Source organism: Cicer arietinum, chromosome 8, assembly GCF_000331145.2.
Source record: "Cicer arietinum cultivar CDC Frontier isolate Library 1 chromosome 8, Cicar.CDCFrontier_v2.0, whole genome shotgun sequence".
NCBI lineage: Eukaryota > Viridiplantae > Streptophyta > Magnoliopsida > Fabales > Fabaceae > Cicer > Cicer arietinum.
This window is the reverse complement of record NC_021167.2, coordinates 14,185,560-14,210,343: the sequence shown is the minus strand read 5'-3', so window position 1 is coordinate 14,210,343 and position 24,784 is coordinate 14,185,560. Positions and strand designations below refer to the sequence as shown.

General features: G+C 30.7%; 1 protein-coding gene, 6 non-coding genes and 1 pseudogene across 7 annotated transcripts; all 8 read left to right on the top strand.

Moving 5' to 3' along the window:
* The first annotated feature begins 1,377 nt into the window (after nucleotides 1-1,377).
* Nucleotides 1,378-1,521, top strand: LOC113785011 (U4 spliceosomal RNA). Its single transcript, XR_012161722.1, has one exon. It is a non-coding gene; the product is annotated as a U4 spliceosomal RNA (small nuclear RNA).
* A 1,448-nt stretch (nucleotides 1,522-2,969) lies between these two features.
* On the top strand, nucleotides 2,970-3,113 carry LOC113785009 (U4 spliceosomal RNA). The gene has a single exon (XR_003471183.1). It is a non-coding gene; the product is annotated as a U4 spliceosomal RNA (small nuclear RNA).
* Nucleotides 3,114-4,573: 1,460 nt separating this feature from the next.
* On the top strand, nucleotides 4,574-4,717 carry LOC113785014 (U4 spliceosomal RNA). Its single transcript, XR_012161724.1, has one exon. It is a non-coding gene; the product is annotated as a U4 spliceosomal RNA (small nuclear RNA).
* A 1,459-nt stretch (nucleotides 4,718-6,176) lies between these two features.
* Nucleotides 6,177-6,320, top strand: LOC113785013 (U4 spliceosomal RNA). The gene has a single exon (XR_012161723.1). It is a non-coding gene; the product is annotated as a U4 spliceosomal RNA (small nuclear RNA).
* A 1,435-nt stretch (nucleotides 6,321-7,755) lies between these two features.
* On the top strand, nucleotides 7,756-7,899 carry LOC113785012 (U4 spliceosomal RNA). Its single transcript, XR_003471184.1, has one exon. It is a non-coding gene; the product is annotated as a U4 spliceosomal RNA (small nuclear RNA).
* A 2,041-nt stretch (nucleotides 7,900-9,940) lies between these two features.
* Nucleotides 9,941-11,857, top strand: LOC140919053 (uncharacterized). Its single transcript, XM_073364561.1, has 2 exons — nucleotides 9,941-11,264; nucleotides 11,372-11,857. Exons 1-2 carry the CDS (start codon nucleotides 10,562-10,564, stop codon nucleotides 11,395-11,397), a joined length of 729 nt encoding a protein of 242 aa, XP_073220662.1. The 5' UTR covers nucleotides 9,941-10,561; the 3' UTR covers nucleotides 11,398-11,857.
* Nucleotides 11,858-16,567: 4,710 nt separating this feature from the next.
* On the top strand, nucleotides 16,568-16,728 carry LOC113785008 (U1 spliceosomal RNA). The gene has a single exon (XR_003471182.1). It is a non-coding gene; the product is annotated as a U1 spliceosomal RNA (small nuclear RNA).
* A 1,517-nt stretch (nucleotides 16,729-18,245) lies between these two features.
* On the top strand, nucleotides 18,246-18,384 carry LOC113785010 (U4 spliceosomal RNA; annotated as a pseudogene).
* The last annotated feature ends 6,400 nt before the right edge of the window (nucleotides 18,385-24,784 follow it).

Here is a 24,784-nt window from a genome sequence, read left to right as displayed (position 1 = left end):
AACATAACATTAACTTTGGTTGTAATTGCATGTCAGCTAATGCTAGAAAAGAAAAAGCAAAACATAACATTAACAATTTAGATTCAACCATAGAATTGCACAAATCCTTTAAAATAACTCACTTAGGATTTGCCAATTGGGGGAGTGAGAACACGTTGAAGAAGTTTGAAAATTTATGAGCTTCCTTTAATTGATATAGAGCACACCATTCAATTTTTAGTCCCAAATCGGTTATATATTGCGAAGAGTATGGAGCAAGAGATATAAAGTAGAAGTGTGATAGAGCTCATAGCCTAAAGTCTACTCAAGTGGTGCATAGCCTACGGTCTACTCAATAGGTGGAGCTGTGGCCCCTTTGGTTCAAGTATAAGAATTAAAGTGCTTTTGAATGCATTAATTTTTTGTTCAGTCAAAAATGTATTGTAACTTGAATTATCTCTTGATTATTGATAACGATAGAGTTCATACAGCAGAGTCATTGGTATCCTCACACTTTTGGTTTATAAGGACGATTATTTTGTTTGATATGTATGCTGATGTCTCTATTGTAAAAGATCTAATGCATTTAATCATTTAAGTTTTCACTTATAATTGTTTAAGAGATGATTGAAGTAACAAATTATGTTTTCTTAGAATTGTTCAAAATATAATTGCCAAATAATGTCTTAACAATGTCAACTTAGATTTAGATGATGCCAATTCTACGTTGAAAGTTTATCTTTTACAAGTTACAAATGCCTTTGATTTCTTTATATATATAAATTGATTAATTCTTAACATTTTGCCTCCTTTGGGCTTATTCACTGTAACATAGTATCAAAGGTCTTAAATTCTATCTACAAATAAAAGGTCTATAAAAATCATGTTAAAGGTCTCAAACATGAGATGACAAGACAATTGAGTAGAAAAAGTAAAAAGGAAAAAAATATAAAAATGTGTAGATAAAGAATTAGAGGAATCATTTTCTTTCAACATTTCCTTGTATAATATTTATTTGTCTTAGTCGGTTGCTTCCAAAAAATATACGACGTTAGAAACTTCTTGTTTAATGAACAATGGTAATATTTGAAAAAAACTTATATGTTATAAATTTTATATGCCCATAATTTGATATTATTTTTCTTTTTTATCAATAGACTTTTTTTATTGTCTAACTCCTTGTATAAAATTCCTTATACACGTAATGAAGTGATAAATAATTGGATTTTTGCCGGTTTCTGTTCAGTCCAAAGAATATTGGGTGATAATAGACATTTGTTTAAGACAGATTGATGAATGGTGGTTTGGAAGCAAAATTTATTAGTCCCACCTGGCTAATAAAAGGATTATTTGAGATTTGAAGTTATATAAAAACACAACTAATCGAAATTCAAAAGCATCTTTGCGCATGGGGCAAGGACGCAGCTAGTGAGGTACTAACCGAGGCGCGTCTATTGCTGGTTGAAAACTATTTCCAGACCCCCTCTTAGGCTTGAGTTCAACTCAAGCCTTTGTGAATTTCTGGAAGGACTCCCTTTGGGGTAAAGCCCTACAATATAAGTTCAATGTATATGTTTAACGCTACAATTTTAGTTCAATGTATATGTTTATTTTTTATAAGTAGAAAATTAAAATTTATAATCTTTTAAATTGCTCTCTTTAGCCCAAAACAATTAACTCATTTACAAAAATAAATTATCTCAAAGTAATTGTCTATTTAAACTTTTAACACTATTTGCATCATTGAAATTAGGTTCATCAATAATCTTAGATGTTGAAAATATGATTGTCTATTAATTCAAGTAATATAAACGTTAAAAAATTTTATAGTCCACCTGAAAATATTTTTATAATGTAATTAATGTTTAATAATTGATCAAATTCAAAACATTAGTTTGATGTCTTCTACTGTTCGTGTTGTTCCCATGGAATCTACTCAAGTGGTGAATAGCCTAAGGTCTACTTAAGTGGTGGAGACGTGGCCCCTTCCATTAAAGTATCAGAATTTAAGTGCTTTTGAATACATTAATTTGTTGTTCAATAAAAAATGTATTGTAACCTTAATTATCTCTTCATTATTGATAACGATAGAGCTTATACAGCAGAGTCCTTGGTATCCTCGCACTTTTGGTTCATAAGGACGATTATTTTGTTCGATATGTATGTTGATGTCTCTATTCTAGAAGATCTAATGCATCTAATCAATTAAGTTTTAACTTATAATTGTTTAAGAGATGATTGAAGTAACAAATTATGTTTTCTTAGAATTGTTCAAAATATAATTGTCAAATAATGTGTTTACAATGTCAACTTAGATTCAGATGATGCCAATTCTACGTTTACAAGTTACAAATGCCTTTGGTTTCTTTAGATATATAAATTGATTAATTCTTAACATTTTGCCTCAATCGGGCTTATTTAGTATAACATCGTATCAAAGGTCTTAAATTCTATCTATTAACAAAAGGTCTATAATAATCATGTTAAAGGTGTCAAACATGAGATGACAAGACAAATGTTCAGAAAAGTGAAAAGGAAAAAATATAAAAATATGTTGATAAAGAATTAGAGGAATCATTTTCTTTCAACATTTGCTTGTATAATATTTAATTGTCTTAGTCGGTTGCTTCCAGAAAATATACGATGTTAGAAACTTCTTGTTTAATGAACAATGGTAATATTTGAAAAAACTTATTTGCTATGAATTTTATATGCCCATAATTTGATATTATTTTTCTTTTTTATCAATACACTTTTCTTATTGTCTAACTCCTTGTATAAAATTCCTTATACACATAATGAAGTGATAAATAATTGGATTTTTGACGGTCTGTTCAGTCCAAATAAGATTGGGTGATAATAGACATCTGTTTAAGACATATTGATGAATGGTGGTTTTGAAGCAAAATTTATTAGTCCCACATGGCTAATAAGAGGATTATTTGAGATTTGAAGATATATAAAAAAATAGCTTATGGAAGTTCAAAAGCATCTTTGCGCTTGGGGCAATGAGGCAGCTAGTGAGGTACTAACCGAGGCGCGTCTATTGCTGGTTGAAAACTATTTCCAAACCCCCTCTTAGGTTTGAGTTAAACTTATGCCTTTGAGAATTTCTAGAAGGACTCCCTTTGGGGTAAAGCCCTACAATTTAAATTCAATGTATATGTTTAACGCTACAATTTTAGTTCAATGTATATGTTCGTTATTTATAAATAAAAAATTCAAATTTATGATCTTTTAAATTACTCTCTCTATCCCATAATAATAAACTCATTTACGAAAATAAATTATCTCAAAGTAATTGTCTATTTCAATTTTTAACACTATTTACATCAATGAAATTAGGTTCATCAATAATCTTAGATGTTGAAAATATGATTGTCTATTAATTCAAGTATTATAAACTTTAAATAATTTATAGTCCACCTGAAAATATTTTAATAATGTAATTAATGTTTAATAATCGCTCAAATTCAAAACATTCGTTTGATGTCTTCTACTGTTCGTGTTGTTCCCATGGAATCTACTCAAGTGGTGCATAGCCTAAGGTCTACTTAATTGATGGAGCTGTGGCCCCTTCCATTAAAGTGTCAGAATTTAATTGCTTTTGAATGCCTTAACTTGTTGTTCAATCAAAAATGTATTGTAACCTGAATTATCTCTTGATTACTAAAACGATAGAGCTTATACAACAGAGTCGTTGGTATCCTCACACTTTTGGTTTATAAGGACAATTATTTTGTTCGATATGTATGCTGATGTGTCTGTTGCAGAAGATCTAATGCATCTAATCATTTAAGTTTTCACTTATAACACTTTAAGAGATGATTGAAGTACCAAATTATGTTTTCTTATAATTGTTCAAAATATGATTGCTAGATAATGTCTTAACATTGTCAACTTAGCTGATGCCAATTCTATGTTGAAAGTTTAACTCTTACAAGTTACAAGTGCCTTTTGATTTCTTTAGATATATAAATTGAATAATTCTTAACATTTATCCTCCGTTGGGCTTATTCAATGCAACATAGTATCAAGTGTCTTAAATTCTATCTACTAACAAAAGGACTATAATAATCTTGTTAAAGGTCTCAAACATGAGATGACAAGACAATTGAGTAGAAAAAGTAAAAAGGCAAAAAAATATAAAAATGTGTAGATAAAGAATTAGAGTAATCATTTTCTTTCAACATTTGCTTGTATAATATTTAATTGTCTTAGTCGGTTGCTCCCAAAAAATATACGACGTTAGAAACTTCTTGTTTAATGAACAATAGTAATATTTGAAAAAACCTATATGCTATGAATTTTATATGCCCAGAATTTGATATTATTTTTCTTTTTTATCAATAGACTTTTCTTATTGTCTAACTCCTTGTATAAAATTCCTTATACACATAATGAAGTGATAAATAATTGGATTTTTGGCGGTTTTTGTTCAGTCCAAATAAGATTGGGTGATAATAGGCATCTATTTAAGACAGATTGTTGAATGGTGGCTTGGAAGCAAAATTTATTAGTCCCACATGGCTAATAAAAGGATTATTTGAGATTTGAAGTTATATAAAAAAACAGCTTATCGAAGTTCAAAATCATCCTTGCGCTTGGGGCAATGACGCAGCTAGTGAGGTACTAACTGAGGTGCGTCTATTGCTGGTTGAAAACTATTTCCAAACCCCCTCTTAGGTTTGAGTTAAACTCATGCTTTTGAGAATTTCTAGAAGGACTCCCTTTGGGGTAAAGCCCTACAATTTAAGTTCAATGTATATGTTTAACGCTACAATTTTAGTTCAATGTATATGTTCATTTTTTATAAATAAAAAATTTAAATTTATGATCTTTTAAATTACTCTCTCTAGCCCATAATAATAAACTCATTTACGAACATAAATTATCTCAAAGTAATTGTCTATTTCAATTTTTAACACTATTTGCATCAATGAAATTAGGTTCATCAATAATCTTAGATGTTGAAAATATGATTGTCTATTAATTCAAGTATTATAAACTTTAAATAATTTATAGTCCACCTGAAAATATTTTAATAATGTAATTAATGTTTAATAATCGCTCAAATTCAAAACATTCGTTTGATGTCTTCTACTGTTCGTGTTGTTCCCATGGAATCTACTCAAGTGGTGCATAGCCTAAGGTCTACTTAATTGATGGAGCTGTGGCCCCTTACATTAAAGTGTCAGAATTTAAGTGCTTTTGAATGCATTATCTTGTTGTTCAATCAAAAATGTATTGTAACCCGAATTATCTCTTGATTATTGAAACGATAGAGCTTATACAACACAGTCGTTGGTATCCTCGCACTTTTCGTTTATAAGGACAATTATTTTGTTCGATATGTATGCTGATGTGTCTGTTGTAGAAAATCTAATGCATCTAATCATTTAAGTTTTCACTTATAACTGTTTAAGAGATGATTGAAGTACCAACTTATGTTTTCTTAGAATTGTTCAAAATATGATTGCTAGATAATGTCTTAACATTGCCAACTTAGATGATGCCAATTCTATGTTGAAAGTTTAACTCTTACAAGTTACAAGTTCCTTTTGATTTGTTTAGATATATAAATTGAATAATTCTTAACATTTTTCCTCCGTTGGGCTTATTCAATGCAACATAGTATCAGATGTCTTAAATTCTATCTACTAACAAAAGGACTATAATAATCTTGTTAAAGGTCTCAAACATAAGATGACAAGACAATTGAGTGTCAAAAGTAAAAAGGAAAAAAATATAAAAATGTGTAGATAAAGAATTAGAGGAATCATTTTCTTTCAACATTTCCTTGTATAATATTTAATTGTCTTAGTCGGCTGCTTCCAGAAAATATACGACGTTAGAAACTTCTTGTTTAATGAACAATGGTAATATTTGAAAAAACTTATATGCTATGAATTTTATATGCCCATAATTTGATATTATTTTTCTTTTTTATCAATAGACTTTTCTTATTGTCTAACTCCTTGTATAAAATTCCTTATACACATAATGAAGTGATAAATAATTGGATTTTTGGCGGTTTTTGTTCAGTCCAAATAAGATTGGGTGATAATAGGCATCTATTTAAGACAGATTGATGAATGGTGGCTTGGAAGCAAAATTTATTAGTCCCACATGGCTAATAAAAGGATTATTTGAGATTTGAAGTTATATAAAAAAACAGCTTATCGAAGTTGAAAATCATCCTTGCGCTTGGGGCAATGACGCAGCTAGTGAGGTACTAACTGAGGTGCGTCTATTGCTGGTTGAAAACTATTTCCAAACCCCCTCTTAGGTTTGAGTTAAACTCATGCTTTTGAGAATTTCTAGAAGGACTCCCTTTGGGGTAAAGCCCTACAATTTAAGTTCAATGTATATGTTTAACGCTACAATTTTAGTTCAATGTATATGTTCATTTTTTATAAATAAAAAATTTAAATTTATGATCTTTTAAATTATTCTCTCTAGCCCATAATAATAAACTCATTTACGAAAATAAATTATCTCAAAGTAATTGTCTATTTCAATTTTTAACGCTATTTGCATCAATGAAATTAGGTTCATCAATAATCTTAGTTGTTGAAAATATGATTGTCTATTAATTCAAGTGTTATAAACTTTAAATAATTTATAGTCCACCTGAATATATTTTAATAAAGTAATTAATGTTTAATAATCCCTCAAATTCAAAACATAAGTTTGATGTCGTCTATTGTTCGTGTTGTTCCCATGGAATCTACTTAAGTGTTGCATAGCCTAAGGTCTACTTAAGTGGTGTAGCCGTGGCCCCTTCCATTTAAGTATCACAATTTAAGTGCCTTTGAATGCATTAATTTTTTGTTCAATCAAAAATGAATTGTAACTTGAATTATCTCTTGATTATTGATAACGATAAAGCTTATACAGCAGAGTCGTTGGTATCCTCACACTTTTGGTTTATAAGGACGATTATTTTGTTCGATATGTATGCTGATGTCTCTATTGTACAAGATCTAATGCATCTAATCATTTAAGTTTTCACTTATAACTATTTAAGAGATGATTGAAGTAACAAATTATGTTTTCTTAGAATTGTTCAAAATATGATGGCCAAATAATGTCTTAACATTGTCAACTTAGATTTAGATGATGCCAATTCTACGTTGAGAGTTTAACTTTTACAAGTTACAAATGCCTTTGATTTCTTTAGATATATATACTGATTAATTCTTAACATTTTGCCTCAATCGGGCTTATTTAGTGTAACATAGTATCAAAGGTCTTAAATTCTATCTTCTAACAAAAGGTCTATAACAATCATGTTAAAGGTCTCAAACATGAGATGACAAGACAAATGTTTAAAAAAATTAGAAAGGAAAATATAAAAATATGTAGATAAAGAATTAGAGGAATCATTTTCTTTCAACATTTGCTTGTATAAAATTTAACTGAGGATGTTAGAAACTTCTTGGTTAATGAACAATGGTAATATTTGAAAAAAAATTTATGCTATGAACTTGATATGCCCATAATTTGATATTATTTTTCTTTTTCATCAATAGACTTTTTTTATTGTCTTACTCCTTGAATAAAACTCCTTATACACGTAATAAAGTAATAAATAAATTGATTTTTGCAGTGTTCTGTTCAGTCCACAGAGTATTGGGTGATAATAGACATTTGTTTAAGACAGAGTGATGAATGGTTGTTTGGAAGAAAAATTTATTATTTCCACATGGCTAATAATAGGATTATTTGAGATTTGAAGTTATATAAAAAAACAACTTATCGAAGTTCAAAAGTATCTTTGCGCTTGGGGCAATGACTCAGCTAGTGAGGTACTATTCGAGGCGCGTCTATTGCTGGTTGAAAACTATTTCCAAACCCCCTCTTAGGCTTGAGTTCAACTCAAGCCTTTGAGAATTTCTGGAAGGACTCCTTTTGGGGTAAAGCCCTACCATATAAGTTCAATGTATATGTTTAATCCTACAATTTTAGTTTAATGTACATGTTTATTTTTTATAAATAGAAAATTATATGTATGATCCTTTAAATTACTCTCTCTAGCCCATAATAATTAACTCATTTACAAAAAGAAATTATCTCAAAGTAATTGTCTATTTCAATTTTTAACATTTTTTGCATCTATGAAATTAGGTTCATCAATAATCTTAGATGTTGAAAATATAATTGTCAATTAATTCAAGTATTATAAACTTCAAATAGTTTTATAGTCCACCTGAAAATATTGGTATATTGTAATTAATGTTTAATAATCGCTCAAATTCAAAACATTAGTTTGTTGTCTTCTACTGTTTGTGTTGTTCTCGTGGAATCCGATTTTGTATTCATTTAGCATTGCTGAAACAAAAAATACATAAATTTTGTTTCCTTTTCAAACTGCATTTTTAAAATTTATTTTAAAAAATTTACATTTATATTTTTTTGCGTAGTTAGTAATATAATGAAAAACAGATATTCAAATAAGTAACAAGAAGAGTGACAATGTCTAAGTAGCACAAATGCATAAAAGATATTATTAGTGACCACTTAAAAATAGGAAACAAGAGGAATTAGGTGACTAACAAGGAGAGAGAAAGTTTGCATCCAATTGAAACTAAGACAAGAGATTCACAAGGAATAGCGATGAGATAGTGAGTCGTTTATTGAAAGTTACATTGCCAACGTTGGATTCCAACAACTAATTTGATCTTACACAAGTCATTCACAGCTCACTAGAGTATGGCAAAACAAATGAAAGGCATAAATCATGATGACTATTGTTCAAAAGGAATTATACGTAATCAATCATGTACCTCCTTTTGTTCCAGACAGTGTGAACACCAGAAAGCTCCCTACATTTTAGCTCCTATGGAATGCAAATACTTTGCTAGAGATAGTGCAAAGGGGCTTGATGGAGTTGTAATCTTAGTTGCAAAATATGGCTGTAAGATTTATGAGTCACATATGTAATTAATTAATAAAGTGTGTTAGGGTCATTATATAATTAGCCAATAAACTAGGGGTCAAATAATATATAATAGTTTATGGCTAAAGAGCATAATAGTTATGAAAATTAATAGTGTAGATACCAGGCAATTTCTAATATAATGAGGGGCTGAATTGGAAATACTGCAATTTGGGATATAACTAATAATAGTTATATATAGGGGTAATGGTCCCCAAGGCAAACACAATAAGACTATTCAGTTTCAAAACCATAAAGGAGAAAACTCTCTGGTTCTCTCTATCCCCATCAAGAGAGCAAGGTCTTCAGGGTGTTTTGCTGAGGAAGATCACCCAACCCATTGGCTCTATCATCATAATTCTAGGATTTCATCAATGGCAATTCCCACAGGTACGCTTCCGCCTTTGGTCATTCATCATGTAATTGACATGGATTATTAACAATTGGTATCAGAGCCTACCATGTTTAATTCATGATGAAATTCGGTTATTGTCTTTGTTTAGGATTCAATTTGGGAATTTTGACATGATTGAAAAATTAGGGTTTGTAATTTGGGAATTTTGACATGATTGAAAAATTAGGGTTTGTAATTTGGGAATTTTGATATATATATTATGGAATCCATATTACCATGTAATTCTGCCAAATATTAACCTTCCTTTGGGCCGGTCAATACCCGCATGAATAAACATATACACAGCCATTTGACACTCTTCACGAGCAATTTAGACAAGAGAGGTCACTTTGGCGACGTCAAGTTTTAATTAACTCATTCAAAAATGTCAAACTTGACTTGAACATATATTTATTATATCCAAATAAAACAATATTTAAAAAATATTGTTCACTAATATAAACTTTATTTTATTAGTATTAAAAAAATATTTATATCCAAATAAAAAATATTTATATCCAAATAAAATAATATTTAAAAAATATTGTTTATATTAGTGAAAAATAATTTTTTATTTTTTTAATATTGTTTTATTTGGATATAAATATTTTTTTAATACTAATAAAATAAAGTTTATATTAGTGAACAATATTTTTTAAATATTGTTTTATTTGGATATAATAAATATATGTTCAAGTCAAGTTTGACATTTTTGAATGAGTTAATTAAAACTTGACGTCGCCAAAGTGACCTCTCTTGTCTAAATTGCTCGTGAAGAATGTCAAATGGCTGTGTATATGTTTATTCATGCGGGTATTGACCGGCCCAAAGGAAGGTTAATATTTGGCAGAATTACATGGTACACCTGCGATGATAAATGTGTGACAATTATTTGGTATACATGTGAGCAGTAAATCGGCCCAAAGGAAGGTTTATTGTTTGACATGTCTTATTGTCAATATTTGATCGTTGCAACAAGAGTACCACTAGCAGTTGGTGTTACTGTCCAAAGACTTGACATCAATGGTGCACTGGGTATCTTGAGATGGGTTAAATTCCATGATTTGAACATATGTATTTATTTATTTATTGATTTATTTTCCTATAATGTGAGTTTCTAAGTTTCGTTCTTTATCTAATTTACAGCATCGGTTGCTTCCATATCTGCAAATTTGAGTTCTATTCCTGTCCTTAATGGGACAAATTTTAAGGAATGGGAAGAGAACATTCTGATTGTTCTTGGCTGCATGGATCTAGACCTTGCATTAAGAATTGATCGACCCTCTACTCCTAAGGACTCTAGTTCTTCTGAAGAAAAATTAGAGTATGAGAAATGGGATTGCTCAAATCGCATAAGTCTTATGATCATAAAGTGTGGCATTCTTGAGGTCTTTAGAGGTGCTGTCTCGGATGAGATAGATACAGCTAAAAATTTCCTTGTTGAGATGGAAAAACGCTTTGTAAAAAGTGATAAGGCTGAAACAAGTTCTTTGCTTCAGAATTTAATTTCCATGAAGTATCAAGGCAAGGGAAATATAAGAGAGCACATTATGATGATGTCCAACATTGCTTCTAAGCTTAAAGGTCTAAAGCTTGAGTTGTCAGATGACTTACTCATTCATTTAGTATTGCTGTCTCTTCCTTCGCAATTCAGTCAGTTTAAGGTGACTTATAATTGTCAAAAGGAGAAATGGACTCTTAATGAGCTCATTTCATTATGTGTGCAAGAAGAGGACAGGCTGAAGCAAGATAGGACTGAAAGTGCTCACTTTACTAGCATCTCTAAAGACAAGGGCAAAAGGAAAAGAATTGAGGAGCCCAAGAACAAAGCTGCTGCTAAGGGTCCAGAACAAAAGAAGCAGACTACGGATAACAACTGCTTCTTCTGCAGGAGTTCTGGACACGTGAAGAAGGATTGTGCCAAATATCACGCTTGGCGTGTTAAGAAAGGTATGATTCTGTCTTTGGTCTGTTCTGAGGTTAATTTAGCTTCAGTACCTGGAAACACTTGGTGGTTAAACTCTGGTGCAACTACTAACATCAGTGTTTCAATGCAGGGTTGCCTGAACTTCCGAAAGCCTAGTGATACTGAAAGATGCATCTATGTAGGAAATGGGAAGAAGGTAGAAGTTGAAGCCATAGGAAAATTTAGATTATTATTAAGTTCCGGTCATTATTTGGATTTAAAAGACACTTTTGTTGTACCGTCATTTAGACGGAATTTGATCTCTATTTCTTATTTGGACAAATCAGGATATTATTGTTCATTCGGGAATAAAGAATTTACTTTGTCTTTAAATTCGAATGTTGTTGGAACCGGTTTACTTTCTGGTTATGATAATCTTTATTTGTTGGAAACTGTGGCTAACTATAATGAAACCTTGAATGTGGAATCACGTGGTACTAAGCGGAAAATTGACAATTTCAATTCAGGAGTGCTTTGGCACAAGCGTCTAGGTCACATCTCTAGAAATAGAATTGAACGACTTGTGTCAGATGAAATTTTAAATTCCATTGACTTCACAGACTTTAACGTCTGTGTAGCATGCATTAAAGGAAAATAGACTAAAAATAAGAAATTAGGCGCATATAGAGCTATAGACGTCTTAGAATTGATACATACGAACATCTGTGGGCCATTTCCAACTCCTTCTTGGAATGGTCAACAATATTTTATATCATTCATAGACGATTATTCTAGATATGCCTACCTTTACCTAATTCACGAAAAGTCCCAATCAATAGACGTGTTCAAATCCTTTAAGGCAGAAGTTGAGAATCAACTTAATAAAAGAATTAAAAAGGTCAAATCTGATCGTGGTGGTGAATACTACGGCAGATATGACGGTTCAGGTGAACAACGTCCGGGACCATTTGCCAAATACCTAGAGGAATGTGGAATCGTCCCACAATACACTATGCCGGGGTCACCCAGCATGAATGGTGTAGCTGAAAGACGAAACAGGACTCTTAAGGATATGGTAAGGAGTATGATTTGTCATTCCACCTTGCCAGAGTCACTCTGGGGAGAGGCATTAAAAACAGCAGCATACATTCTTAATAGAGTACCAACTAAGGCAGCGGCTAAAACACCTTATGAGCTTTGGATTGGGCGTAAGCCTAGCCTGAAGCACTTTCATGTTTGGGGATGTCCAGCTGAGGCAAGGCCTTATAGGCCGAATGAAAAGAAATTTGAACCCCGAACAATTAGCAGCTATTTTATAGGGTACTCAGAAAAATCAAGGGGCTATAAATTTTATGATCCTAATTTGAGAACAATTTTTGAGACGGGAACGGCAACGTTCTTTGAGGATATTGAGTTTGGGGGGAAGATTAAGGTTAAAGATTTTGCCTTTGAGGAAGAATCAGTAACAATTCCAGAACTGATTCTTCCACCAATTGACTTTCCCATTATCGAACAAACTCAAGATGATCTGGTTGTTCAGGAAGAACAAAATCCAGATCAAATTCAAGATCCTCAAGAACAAGTGCCTCAAGAGCCAGCTCCATTGCGGAGATCCACTAGAGAAAGGAAAAATGCTATTTCGGATGATTATGTAGTATTTATCAATGAGGTAGAGAAAAATGTTGGCATGACGGAAGACGACCCGGTCAACTTTCATCAAGCCATGCAAGATTCTCGTTCAGATAAGTGGATCGAAGCAATGAATGAGGAGTACAAGTCTATGCAAGACAATTCAGTTTGGGAACTTATCCCATTACCTGAAGGAGTGAAACCCATTGGTTGCAAATGGATTTTTAAAACCAAGCGGGATTCCAATGGTAATGTGGAGAGATATAAGGCACGTCTTGTAGGTAAGGGTTATACTCAAAAGGAAGGGATTGATTATAAAGAGGCTTTCTCTCCGGTTTCATCGAATGACTCTTTAAGAATAATCATGGCTCTTGTTGCTCACTTTAATTTGGAGCTTCATCAAATGGATGTAAAAACAGCTTTTCTCAATGGCGACATTGATGAGACGATCTATATGGTGCAGCCAGAAAACTTTGTGTTGGGAGACCCAAAGAATATGGTGTGCAAACTAAGAAAATCCATTTATGGGCTAAAACAAGCTTCTCGTCAATGGTACCATAAATTTCATCAAGTAATTCTCTCATTTGGTTTTGAGATGAATACAGTTGATGATTGTGTGTATCATAAGTTCAGTGGGAGCAGACATATTTTCCTGGTCTTGTATGTTGATGACATACTGCTTGCCACTAACGATATAGGCATGTTGCACGAAACTAAGAAATTTCTATCAAAGCATTTTGAGATGAAAGATCTTGGTGACGCCTCTTTTGTATTAGGAATTCAGATACACCGAGACAGATCTCGAGGTATTCTTGGATTGTCACAAAAGAGCTATATCGATAAGGTTCTCAAAAGGTTTGGGTTACAGGATTGCAAACCAGGGGACACCCCAGTTGCTAAGGGAGACAAGTTTAGTCTCAAACAGTGCCCTAAGGGAAGTTTGGAAATTCAAGAAATGCAAAAGATCCCTTATGCTTCAGCTGTAGGGAGTCTTATGTATGCCCAAGTATGTACGCGTCCAGACATAGCGTTCATAGTAGGGATTTTAGGCAGATATTTAAGCAATCCAGGTCTTGACCATTGGAAAGCAGCCAAGAGGGTCATGAGATATTTGAAGAGAACAAGAAACTACATGCTCACATATAGGAGGTCAGACCAGTTAGAGATCACTGGGTACTCTGACTCGGATTTTGCGGGATGCCAAGACAGCTTAAGATCAACTTCAGGCTATGTCTTTCTGTTAGCTGGTGGAGCAGTTTCTTGGCGTAGTGCCAAGCAAGGTCTTACTGCCTCATCAACTATGGCAGCAGAGTTCGTAGCAATCCATGAGGCATCTGACCAGGGCATTTGGCTGAGAAATTTTGTCACGGGGCTGCAAATAGTTGAAGGGATTGAAAGACCACTCAAGTTGTATTGTGACAATAGATCAGCAGTCCTGTATTCTAACAATAATAGGAGCTCAACCAAGTCAAAGCACATTGACATTAAGTTCCTAGTTGTTAAAGAGAAGGTACAAAGTGGACAGATATCCATAGAACACTTAAGGACAAACTCCATGATTGCGGATCCACTCACTAAAGGTCTACCACCCAAGGTCTTTCATGAGCATACTGCTCACATGGGTGTGCTACAGTTTGAGGAATCTTGATTTTAGTGGGAGTTTCGTCCATTATGTAATTCATGTTCTATGTTTAATTGTAAAGTACAAATACATTGTATTTGGACTTTCTGATCAGAAATAAAGTTTAAAGTATTCAGTTTTTGGTTACTTTGTACATTTAAGTTATGGTATGATCTCATTCGATAAAGTAGGACCAGTTGAAAATTGACATGCATTGACCAACTTCATGTAATTTTCATGCTACACTTTTCATAATGGGTCTATGTCATTTAGTTGTGTCAGTACGGGTGATCATTGATGGGTTTAGTTATGCTTATTATGACGAAAGCCTCTTTGGTTCCATGTGCTGATATGATTAATGGACGGGACAATTTGGATTATACTCAAGGTAATTATAATGACATTTTTTGACGTCATAAAGTCTAACACACTCCTAAGGATACATGTGTGACCAGTGGGAGATTGTAAGATTTATGGGTCACATATGTAATTAATTAATAAAGTGTGTTAGGGTCATTATATAATTAGCCAATAAACTAGGGGTCAAATAATATATAATAGTTTATGGCTAAAGAGCATAATGGTTATGAAAATTAATAGTGTAGATACCAGGCAGTTTCTAATTTAATGAGGGGCTGAATTGGAAATACTGCAATTTGGGATATAACTAATAATAGTTATATATAGGGGTAATGGTCCCCAAGGCAAACACAACAAGACTATTCAGTTTCAAAACCCTAAAGGAGAAAACTCTCTGGTTCTCTCTATCCCCATCAAGAGAGCAAGGTCTTCAGGGTGTTTTGCTGAGGAAGATCACCCAACCCATTGGCTCTATCATCATAATTCTAGGATTTCATCAATGGCAATTCCCACAGGTACGCTTCCGCCTTTGGTCATTCATCATATAATTGACATGGATTATTAACAATGGCAGCTCAATTTTAGCCATGCTGCTAATGTAGACAACAAACAATTTGTCAATTTAAAATTCAAATTGTATTTCACAAGCATAGCCACAATCGATAGACGTGCTGCTAATGTACCACCACAAAATGTTGGTGAAAAATATAAGTAACATTTAATATTAGTGAAAAATATTAGTGTTTCAAATTATGTTTTATCTTATGTTTATAAAATTTATGTGAAAAAAAATGTATACTTGCATCTAAGTGGAATTTGATCAATATAATTTGAGTTTATGATAAGGCTCTAAATCTGTCTTCATGAAAGACATATAGTGAGTTTACATATGATACTCAAATGTGCTAAGTTGTTGAATTTAAATCTTCTCTTACAATTTTAGATTGGTAAAATTGATTAAGAGGAAACTATGGACCAGAATAAGGTATATAACTTAGTTATCTCCATGGAATCAAAGTGAAAATTTAAGAGGTAATAATATATGTTTACCGGGGTGCTAATAAGTGCTTGGATTACATGTTTTTGGTATTCAAGTTGATTTTAACCTAAAATATGTCCAACTAGTATATTCACATTTGACATTCCATAAGAATACATAAATTCATATTTTAACTCTTATGGAACAATTGTCACGATGACAAAAATAAATATATTTTAGACCACTATGCTCTTAATTTACAACTAGAACAAAAACTACATAAATTTTGTACTACTAAGGACTCTTTCCTATATTTAAGTTCAAACTTATAGGTTTTTTCCTCCACTATTTATTCAAGATCATAAACTATATCTTGAAATTGAATAAAAAGTGACATAAAAAATGTAAGATTTGATATCAAAGTTAACTTAATAACGAAAGAAAGTTTATATGTATAAAAAAATATTATAAAAAACAAAAGAGTGGGAAACAAAAATATCTTAGAGCAAAAGATTTCATAAATTTATCCATTGATTTCTACAAGAAATTTTTAGTACGACAGTAGAGGTCTTTCTACACTAAATTAGTCATTGATAACACCAAGTTGATTTTATCCTAAAATATATGTAACTAGTATATTTACATTCCATCAGAACACACAAATTAATATTTTAACTAATTTTAGTCCCACATCGAAATGTGTAAGAGAACACTATAAAGAAAGAAGTATAAAAGAGAAATGTGTGTTACATTGCAACATACTTACCTGGATGGGGTCAATGGGTGATCAAAAAGGCTCATGGCCTAGGATAGTGATCTCCATTGCACATAAAGGAGGGGTGCTAGCCTAAGGTCCACCCAAGCGGTGGATCCTACATCATAATTTGTAGCAGTGGGGTCAGTGTTCGCGCGGCCCTTTCCAATATTAGTTGCAAACTTTTAAAAAAAAATTCATTGATGTTTGAAAATATTTGTTTCTGTTAATGAGATCCATTTTAGAGGGCTTAATTTATGTTAAATTCTATGATGATTTCATACTTTAAACACACTTAATTTATTTATAAATATGCATCATGTCCTCCCCACCAAATGTGTATGTATGGTTGTACAAATGTACTCTTTGAATAAATTGTATCCATAGGAATACTATATAGCCTTAAATTATTCACATTTCGTTATTTTCCCGATACTTTTTCTCATTTGAATCCTTGTACGTTATTTTTAGAGAAATCTCCTTATACACGTAGGGATGAGAATAGGTTAGGCCGTCCGTAAGGGGCATATGGCCTTGCGTACTTATGACTTAGCATAGTTTGACCTTTTTAATAAAAAAGCTAGGTACAAACTATTTTTAAAGCCTATTTATTTAAATAGGTCAGATTCAAACTTATAAAAAAACCTATTAGGTCTGACAGGTCGACCTATATATATTTTATATTTATTAATTTTATTTATTTATTTATTATTATTATTATTTATTAATAATATTATTTCCTATTTTAAAATCTATCAATTAGGCTATCATTCAGTAGTCGTTCCATATTCAGCAGTCTTTCCATATTCTCCCCGTTCTTTTCTTCTCCCATTCTTTTTAAGTTGAATCGTTCGTATTATTATATAATTATTATACTATGTGAGATTTCAATATTTACTACTACATAATGTTATTTTTCTTTTCTTTTATCTTTGTATTCCTTTAGTAAAGTTAGCCTTTGTAAAATCTCTTAAAAATATTCTAGAAACTCCATTGAAGTTGTTCTATTTTTAGATTTTATATATAAAAATAAATCTTAAATCAAAACAGTATATGTGAATCCTTTTAGAAGTAAAAAAATAGTATAACAAAAAGCATAAAATAGGTGCAATCTCTTTAGAAGTGTTTCAAAGTTGATAATAATATTAATTATATTATTACTGAATATGTCTGAGTTTGTTTGAGATGTAATAATGAGTGCATTTGTTTCAAGAAAGAATCTATTTTTTGAAATTAAAAATCATTTTTTAGGGTTTAAAAGGGGTTTGTTTTAGATTTTTAAAAAATGATTTTGTTAGAAAAATCATTAATGTGAATAAGGCTTTTAAATAGGCATTCAGGGACAGGCCGAACTTTTAAAAAGGTCAGGTCAGACCGAAAAAAGCCTACGATAGACTGTATGACAAACTTAGACCTAAAAAACTAATCGTAGGGCAGACTCAGACCTTTCAAAGCTTGACCTGGCCTATTCCCACCCCTTTATACACGTCATAATGTGGTAAATAATTGGATTTTGTACCTTTTTCAAACAATCTAAGAATGATAAATTAGGATTGTAGATCAATTTTTTAAGGTAGCGAGTGGTGACTGGCGATTTAGAAGAAACATTTCTTAGTTCCATATTGTTGGTAAGATGTGATTACAAGTTATATAAAAAAGTATCTTAATCTATGTTGAAAACTAACTTTGCCATTGAGGCAATGGCACTGCTAGTGAGGTTCTAACCGAGGCACGTCTATTGTTGGTTGAAAACTATTTCTAAACACTCTCTTAGACTTGAGTTTAACCAAAGCCTTTAATAATTTATAGAAGGACCCCCTTTAGAGTAAATTCCTACAATTTTAGCTCAATGTTTACATTTATTCTTAAAAGGTAGAAGTTCTAAACTTTTAATTCTTGAATATTAACTACGTGTTTTGTCCATATGTCTATTATATGATTTTTCTGGGGAGTGAAAATTTATTCATTGAACCATTATGTTGTATTATTCCTGGTTTAATTATATATAGGTTTAAGCATATTTGGGTTTCAGAGAGTGATGCAACTAATATGGTTCTAGTAAGGACTCCCTTAGGGGTAAAGTTTTCAAATTTTAGTTAAACATTAATCCTTAATAAATAGATGTCTCTAACTTCTAATTATTGTATTTTAATAATGTAATATTTTGTCAATCATTGTATTTTATGATTGTAAATGATACTATATGTTCTATTGCTAACTCTTACGAAAGAGCTATCACCATGACAAAAATAAATAAATTTTAGATCATGTGTTATTAACCTACAATTAGATCAAAAACTACATAAAATTTGTACTACTAACTCTCATATTAAATTCAAACTTATAGGTTTTTTCCTCCACTATTTATTCAAGATTATAATCTTTATCTTGAAATTGAATAAAAATTAACATAAAAAATGTAAGATTTGATCTCAAAATTAACTTAATAACGAGAGAAAGTTTGTAGATATAAAAAATATAATAAAAAATAAAAGAGTAGAAAACAAAAAAGCTCATGAAGCAAAAAAATTTATAAATCCATCCATTGATTTCTACAAGAATTTTTTAGTAAGACAATAGAGGTCTTTCATAAAAAAAATTGTCTTATGATTTAGTTAGAGACAAGAATTCATGTTTTGTCCCTCCCTTAGTCTTTGTTTTTTTTATTCTCATGATCAATTTCTGTATAAAAATAATTGTTATGTACTATCCCTTAATTTTAACAAATCATCAAACACAATTTCAATATTGGTTTACTTAATTTTAATGCTCGTTTGAACTCCATATTATTATTGCCATACAATCATAAGCTTGTTGGAACGTCGGTGTTTTTACATACAACGTACAAATTGTATAATAATAATAATATTGAGAATATTTTGTAATTGTAATTTGGATAACCGAAAACTAATTCATTTCAAACTGCATTTATTTGGATTGGATCGTACAAAATTTTATTTTTTTAAAATGTCATTCAAATCAAACCAAACAGTGAAAATTTTAATGTTTAAATCGAATAAATTTTTATATCATAGTTGATATTCTCAACTGCACCGCAAACACTCCTATCAATTGGTTCCTTTCTAGCTTGTCCTTGATTATGTAAAAACATTTTCAAACAATATAATTATATTTATATACATGCTTCCAAGAAATAAACCACCAACAATTTAATAGGTCTGTCGTATGCTATTATCATCTCTTCCATTTGATCGTTTTTTTTTTCAAATTTCACTATAAAAGAGGAGTGATTTAGAATCAATTTTTAGTCTAAAATCACCACCTCTTAACTTTTTTATATTATTTTTTATTTAAATAAGTGATTTCAACAAATATTTAGTTTTCTTTTTTCATATTTTTTGTGGTTTCGTCATCTTAGTGTAAAGTTGTGTTTGTTTGTCGTTTTAGTGCAGTGTTTTGATTTTCTGTCTTGTTGTGGTGTTCTTTGATTTAGATTGACAAATTAGCTAGTTTAATTTCGATCAAATGCAAATTCAGTCAATGATTTTGACGTCATCAACATTATGGATCCAGAGATATGAACATTTAAGACACCTCAATTTTATTATATTGGTAGGCAGAGCCATCTTAAACCATAACATCAAAATTCAAGTTTCTAACATTTGGTGGTGGGTGGTGGCATCTGGTAGGATGCAATAGCTGTCAAAAACTTACAATGGTGGAAAAGCTGAGTATTTATTCTATGTAGGCTAAATTACATTTGTGGTCCTTTAACTTAATCTCAGGTAACGTTTTAGTCCTTTATCTTTTTTTTTTCCCGACTTGGTCCTTTATTTTAATTTTAAGTGACAATTTGATATTTTATGTTTTAAAATTTCAACAATGTTATCCTTTTTTTTACAAAAATTAAAAAAAAAATTCAATCAAAACTCATAAAATTAATTATATTTTTCAATATAATACAAATTTCATCAAATTCGTAACGCAAATCTTCAAATAAACTCATATTTTCATACTTTATTTGATATTATTAGGAATAAAGGACTAAATCGGAAAAAAAAAAAGATAAAGAACTAAAACGTTACCTGAGATTAAGTTAAAGGACCACAAATGTAATTTAGCCTTCTATGTATAAAGTGTAAATATAAAGTTTTAGAATGTTCAAGTGTACAAAATTAAGGATATTAATGCAGTTTTTCAAATGTCAAGATATACTCTAAAAAATTTGGGACTCACCCTAATTGGGGATCATTCTGTGCCAATGTTCTAGTTGCACAAACTGATTGCTGGCTTTGTTGGTAGACTTTGTCATTTTTATAGACGTTGCGCCGTTTCATACTATTAACATCAGTGATGTTAGTTTGTTCATAAATTTATCTTTTTTTTAGTGATTTTATATTATAATATTTGCAATCAATGTAATTTTATTAATTTGAATGAAGGAATATCGCTCTTTAATAAAATAAAATAAAAATAAATAAACAACCATTTTCATAAAAAAGAAAGACATAAACAACCGGTCAATCTTTCTACCCAAAGAAAAGAATGACTCAATATGTATGAAGTGAGTTAAACGAGGCAAAAGAAAAAAAGAACAAGAAGAAAAGCTGAGAATGTTAAAGTCAATTTAAATAACATTTGTTTGTTTTTTCTAAAATATAAAAAATAAAATAGTTCTTTCGGTGCTGGATATAATAGTTTACTAAAATACTGTAATTTTTTTTTTCTTTCTACATTTATTTTTTAAGTGGTTGAAATACAAGTTATCGGTAATATTTAATATTTTGAAAATTTTGAATAAGCAAAAGAAAACTGGTCTTTTGGTAAGAATTTACCTCGTATCCACGATAATATCATGAGTTCGAATTTGCCAAATCAGTATAAATACTTTGTTTCTGCGTAATAAGGTCTGCCTATTTTAAAGTTGGTTTTTATTTTTATATTTTAATAATAATATTTTGTTAAATTATTTGAAAAGAATAATCAAAACAATAAAAATTAAATCTAAGACTAAAGAGACTATAATCAACAAAAAATAATCTATAGATTTCAAATAAAATATGTTAGAACTAAATTTGTTTTTCACTTATAGTTTTGATGTTAACAAAATTATTTTATGAGAACGATAAATTTAGATTAATGGTTTCATTCAGTATACAAAAATTGGAAGAAGAAAATCAGAGTAAGGTATCAGAGGAAGCGATCAGAGAAATGTCAACAGAGGAAATCACTAGAGAAAGTGACCAGATGATGAGATCAGAGAAACATAAATTATACACATTTGTTTTTAAACATATTGGCTTTGAAAGTAATGTGCCTCTGAACGTTACAAAGATTGTCTCTGATGTCTGGGTCTGAAAATGTTTGCCTCTGAAGACTGAATTTGAAGCATGCATCTGAAGCCCTTGCATGCCTCTGATGTGCACAAACTTAGCATGTCTTTAAAAAGTATATATCAATGTATAATTAACTCTAAAGAGATTGTTCAAATCATAGATTCAAAGCTCACAATCTGCTTATCAAAATGATGCAACACACTCCAAATGCTGCCTCTGATATGCAACCTCTAATATTGCACCGACTATGAAGGTTCAACAAGGTGATTTTTCAATGCTACTAATTCTAAGTCATGCAATTCTGCCTTTAACTAACATTATTCAAGAAACACATCATCTCACACCAATAAGAAAGTCAATGCCTCTGATGTAAAGTCAACAAATGAAATTGAAAGAATTATTTATGAAAAGAAGACTTAGTCGAATCAAAAAATTGTGAAGATCCAAGAACTACCCAAATCCATTCCAACTTAAATCAAGCAAGAGTATGAAAAAAGATTTGTGTTTTTGAAGACAATCTAAAATAAGATTTGGATCAGATTTATAATTGAAGAAAATCTTTGATCAAATTGAAAACAAGATATGGTCAAGATTTATTTGGAAAAATATATGATCAAGATCTTATCAACAAGAATATATGAATTATTTACAAGAAGATTTGATCTAGATTTATCACAAGGAGATATGAATTATTTACAAGAAGCTTTGATAAAAATTTATCTACAAGAAGATATGAATTATTTACAAGAAGATTTGATCAAATTTATAACAAGAATATATGAATTATTTACCAAAAGATGTGATCAAGATTTATTTACAAGAAGATATGAATCATTTACAATAAGATATGATCAAAAATTGTTTACAAGAAGAAACACTGACAAAAAGATATATTTATTATTTGCAAATATGTGATTCATATTTTACAAGGAGAAAAGAGAAACTCTAACATATTCTACAAATTGATACTCAAGACTGGAGAAGAAAATAAGAGAACTCACAAGTACAAAATTTTCTAAGTCATTAGAGTTCATAAGGTTAAAAAGTCTAGAGAAACACTTGCTCAAAAGAAATATTTTCTAAGTGTTTTATAGTTTGAGAGTCATTGTTACAATCAACTTGTTGTAAGCAAACCAATTTGTTCTAAACCCTTGTAACCCAGACCGATAATGACTTTCGTGTTCCTCAAACAATAAGTAGGTTTTCAAGTTGTGTTTAGAAGACTTGACTTGTAGAGTCATGGTGTTTGTGCTCCTTAAAAAGTTTGTAGGTGTCAGGTTGTTTTGAGAAGACTATCTTGTAGGGTCAGGTGCTGTGTAATTCAACTTTTTAATTAGTGAATTAAATTCTTCTGCTTGTGGGGATTGAACGTAGCTACCAAATTTGAGGTGAACTAGTATAAATTCTTGTGTCACTTTAATTCTGCAATTCTTATTTTACTTCTGCTTCTGATCACTTAGCATGATTGCTACTATTTTAATTTATTCTAAGTCAATAACCATTCTCGAACTAGTTTTAAATAAATTAATAAAAAAAAAATTCAACTAAATCAAATACAATTAAAGTCACTTATCGTGTTTGCACCTTCAAAATAAATTATAAAATCAAGATTAAAGATACTATAAGATTAAAATAAAAACAATTAATTTAAACAAAGTAAGAGTAAAGAGACAAAAGTAAAGTAGTTAAACTCAACCAAATACTAAACAAAAAAGTAAATCACAATTTGATCCAATAGTACTGCGTGAAATAGTTACTGTGCCATGTATAGTCCTTTTTCCGCACCTTGGTAAGCTTTCAACATCAAGATCGTTATATATTTTTCTATTCTTTATCTAACAACAAATTGAATTTTTTCTATTTCGTACCTAACTAAACATGAATTCTATGTTAAGTATCCATGTCAATTACATGATGAATGACCAAATGCGGAAGCGTACCTGTGGGAATTGACATTGATGAAATCCTAGAATGATGATGATAGAGCCAATGGGTTGAGTGATCTTCCTCAGCAAAACACCCTGAAGACCTTGCTCTCTTGATGGGGATAGAGAGAACCAGAGAGTTTTCTCCTTTAGGATTTTGAAACTGAATAGTCTTATTGTGTTTGCCTTGGGGACCATTACCCCTATATATAACTATTATTAGTTATATCCCAAATTGCAGTATTTCCAATTCAGCTCCTCATTAAATTAGAAACTGCCTGGTATCTACACTATTAATTTTCATAACTATTATGCTCTTTAGCCATAAACTATTATATATTATTTGACCCCTGTAGTACCCTAATTTTGTCCATTTTGAAAACAAATATAAAAAAGGAAATGTGTATTTAAAAAAGGAAATAAAATAATTACAATAAATAATTTCATTATGTATTATAAGTTTACAATTTCAAATCTATTTAGAATGTTAAAACCAAATCAAATTACAAACTAAAATAAAGGCAAAATTAAATTACAATAAGATTTAAACCAAACTAAATTAAATTACAATAATTTTTAATTTGTTGCTGTTGTTGCCTCTCTGCCTCTCTGTTTCTGATGCAGTGTTTGGCTCTATTTTGTTGCTGCCTTTCTGTTTCAGATGTAGTTGTCATTGGCCTTTGCTTGGTAACTAATTAGAGAAACATAAAAACATTTTTTTTTAAGTCAGTCTTGGTACACTTTGTGCAGAACAAAGAGACAAAATTTTGAGTTTAAAAAATAAACTAAGGGACAAATTAAAGCTCAGCAACAGAACAGATCAAAGCAAATAAATCAAAATCATGAATGCATCAGAGGTGTAGAAAAAAACGCAGATGATGAGCAAAGAGAAAAAACATCAAACAGGAAATAGATAGAGAAGGACCAATGCAGACCAGAAAGCAACTAAACATAACAAAAACTCTATAAAAGCACCTTATCAATTTCAAAAAGGGGGAT

Bases quoted from the DNA above. Each gene is read 5' to 3' on its own strand.
- LOC140919053 (XM_073364561.1), top strand. From the start codon at position 10,562: ATGGATCTAGACCTTGCATTAAGAATTGATCGACCCTCTACTCCTAAG. The intron at 11,265-11,371 runs GTATGATTCTGT...GTTTCAATGCAG, and splicing joins CGCTTGGCGTGTTAAGAAAG to GGTTGCCTGAACTTCCGAAA.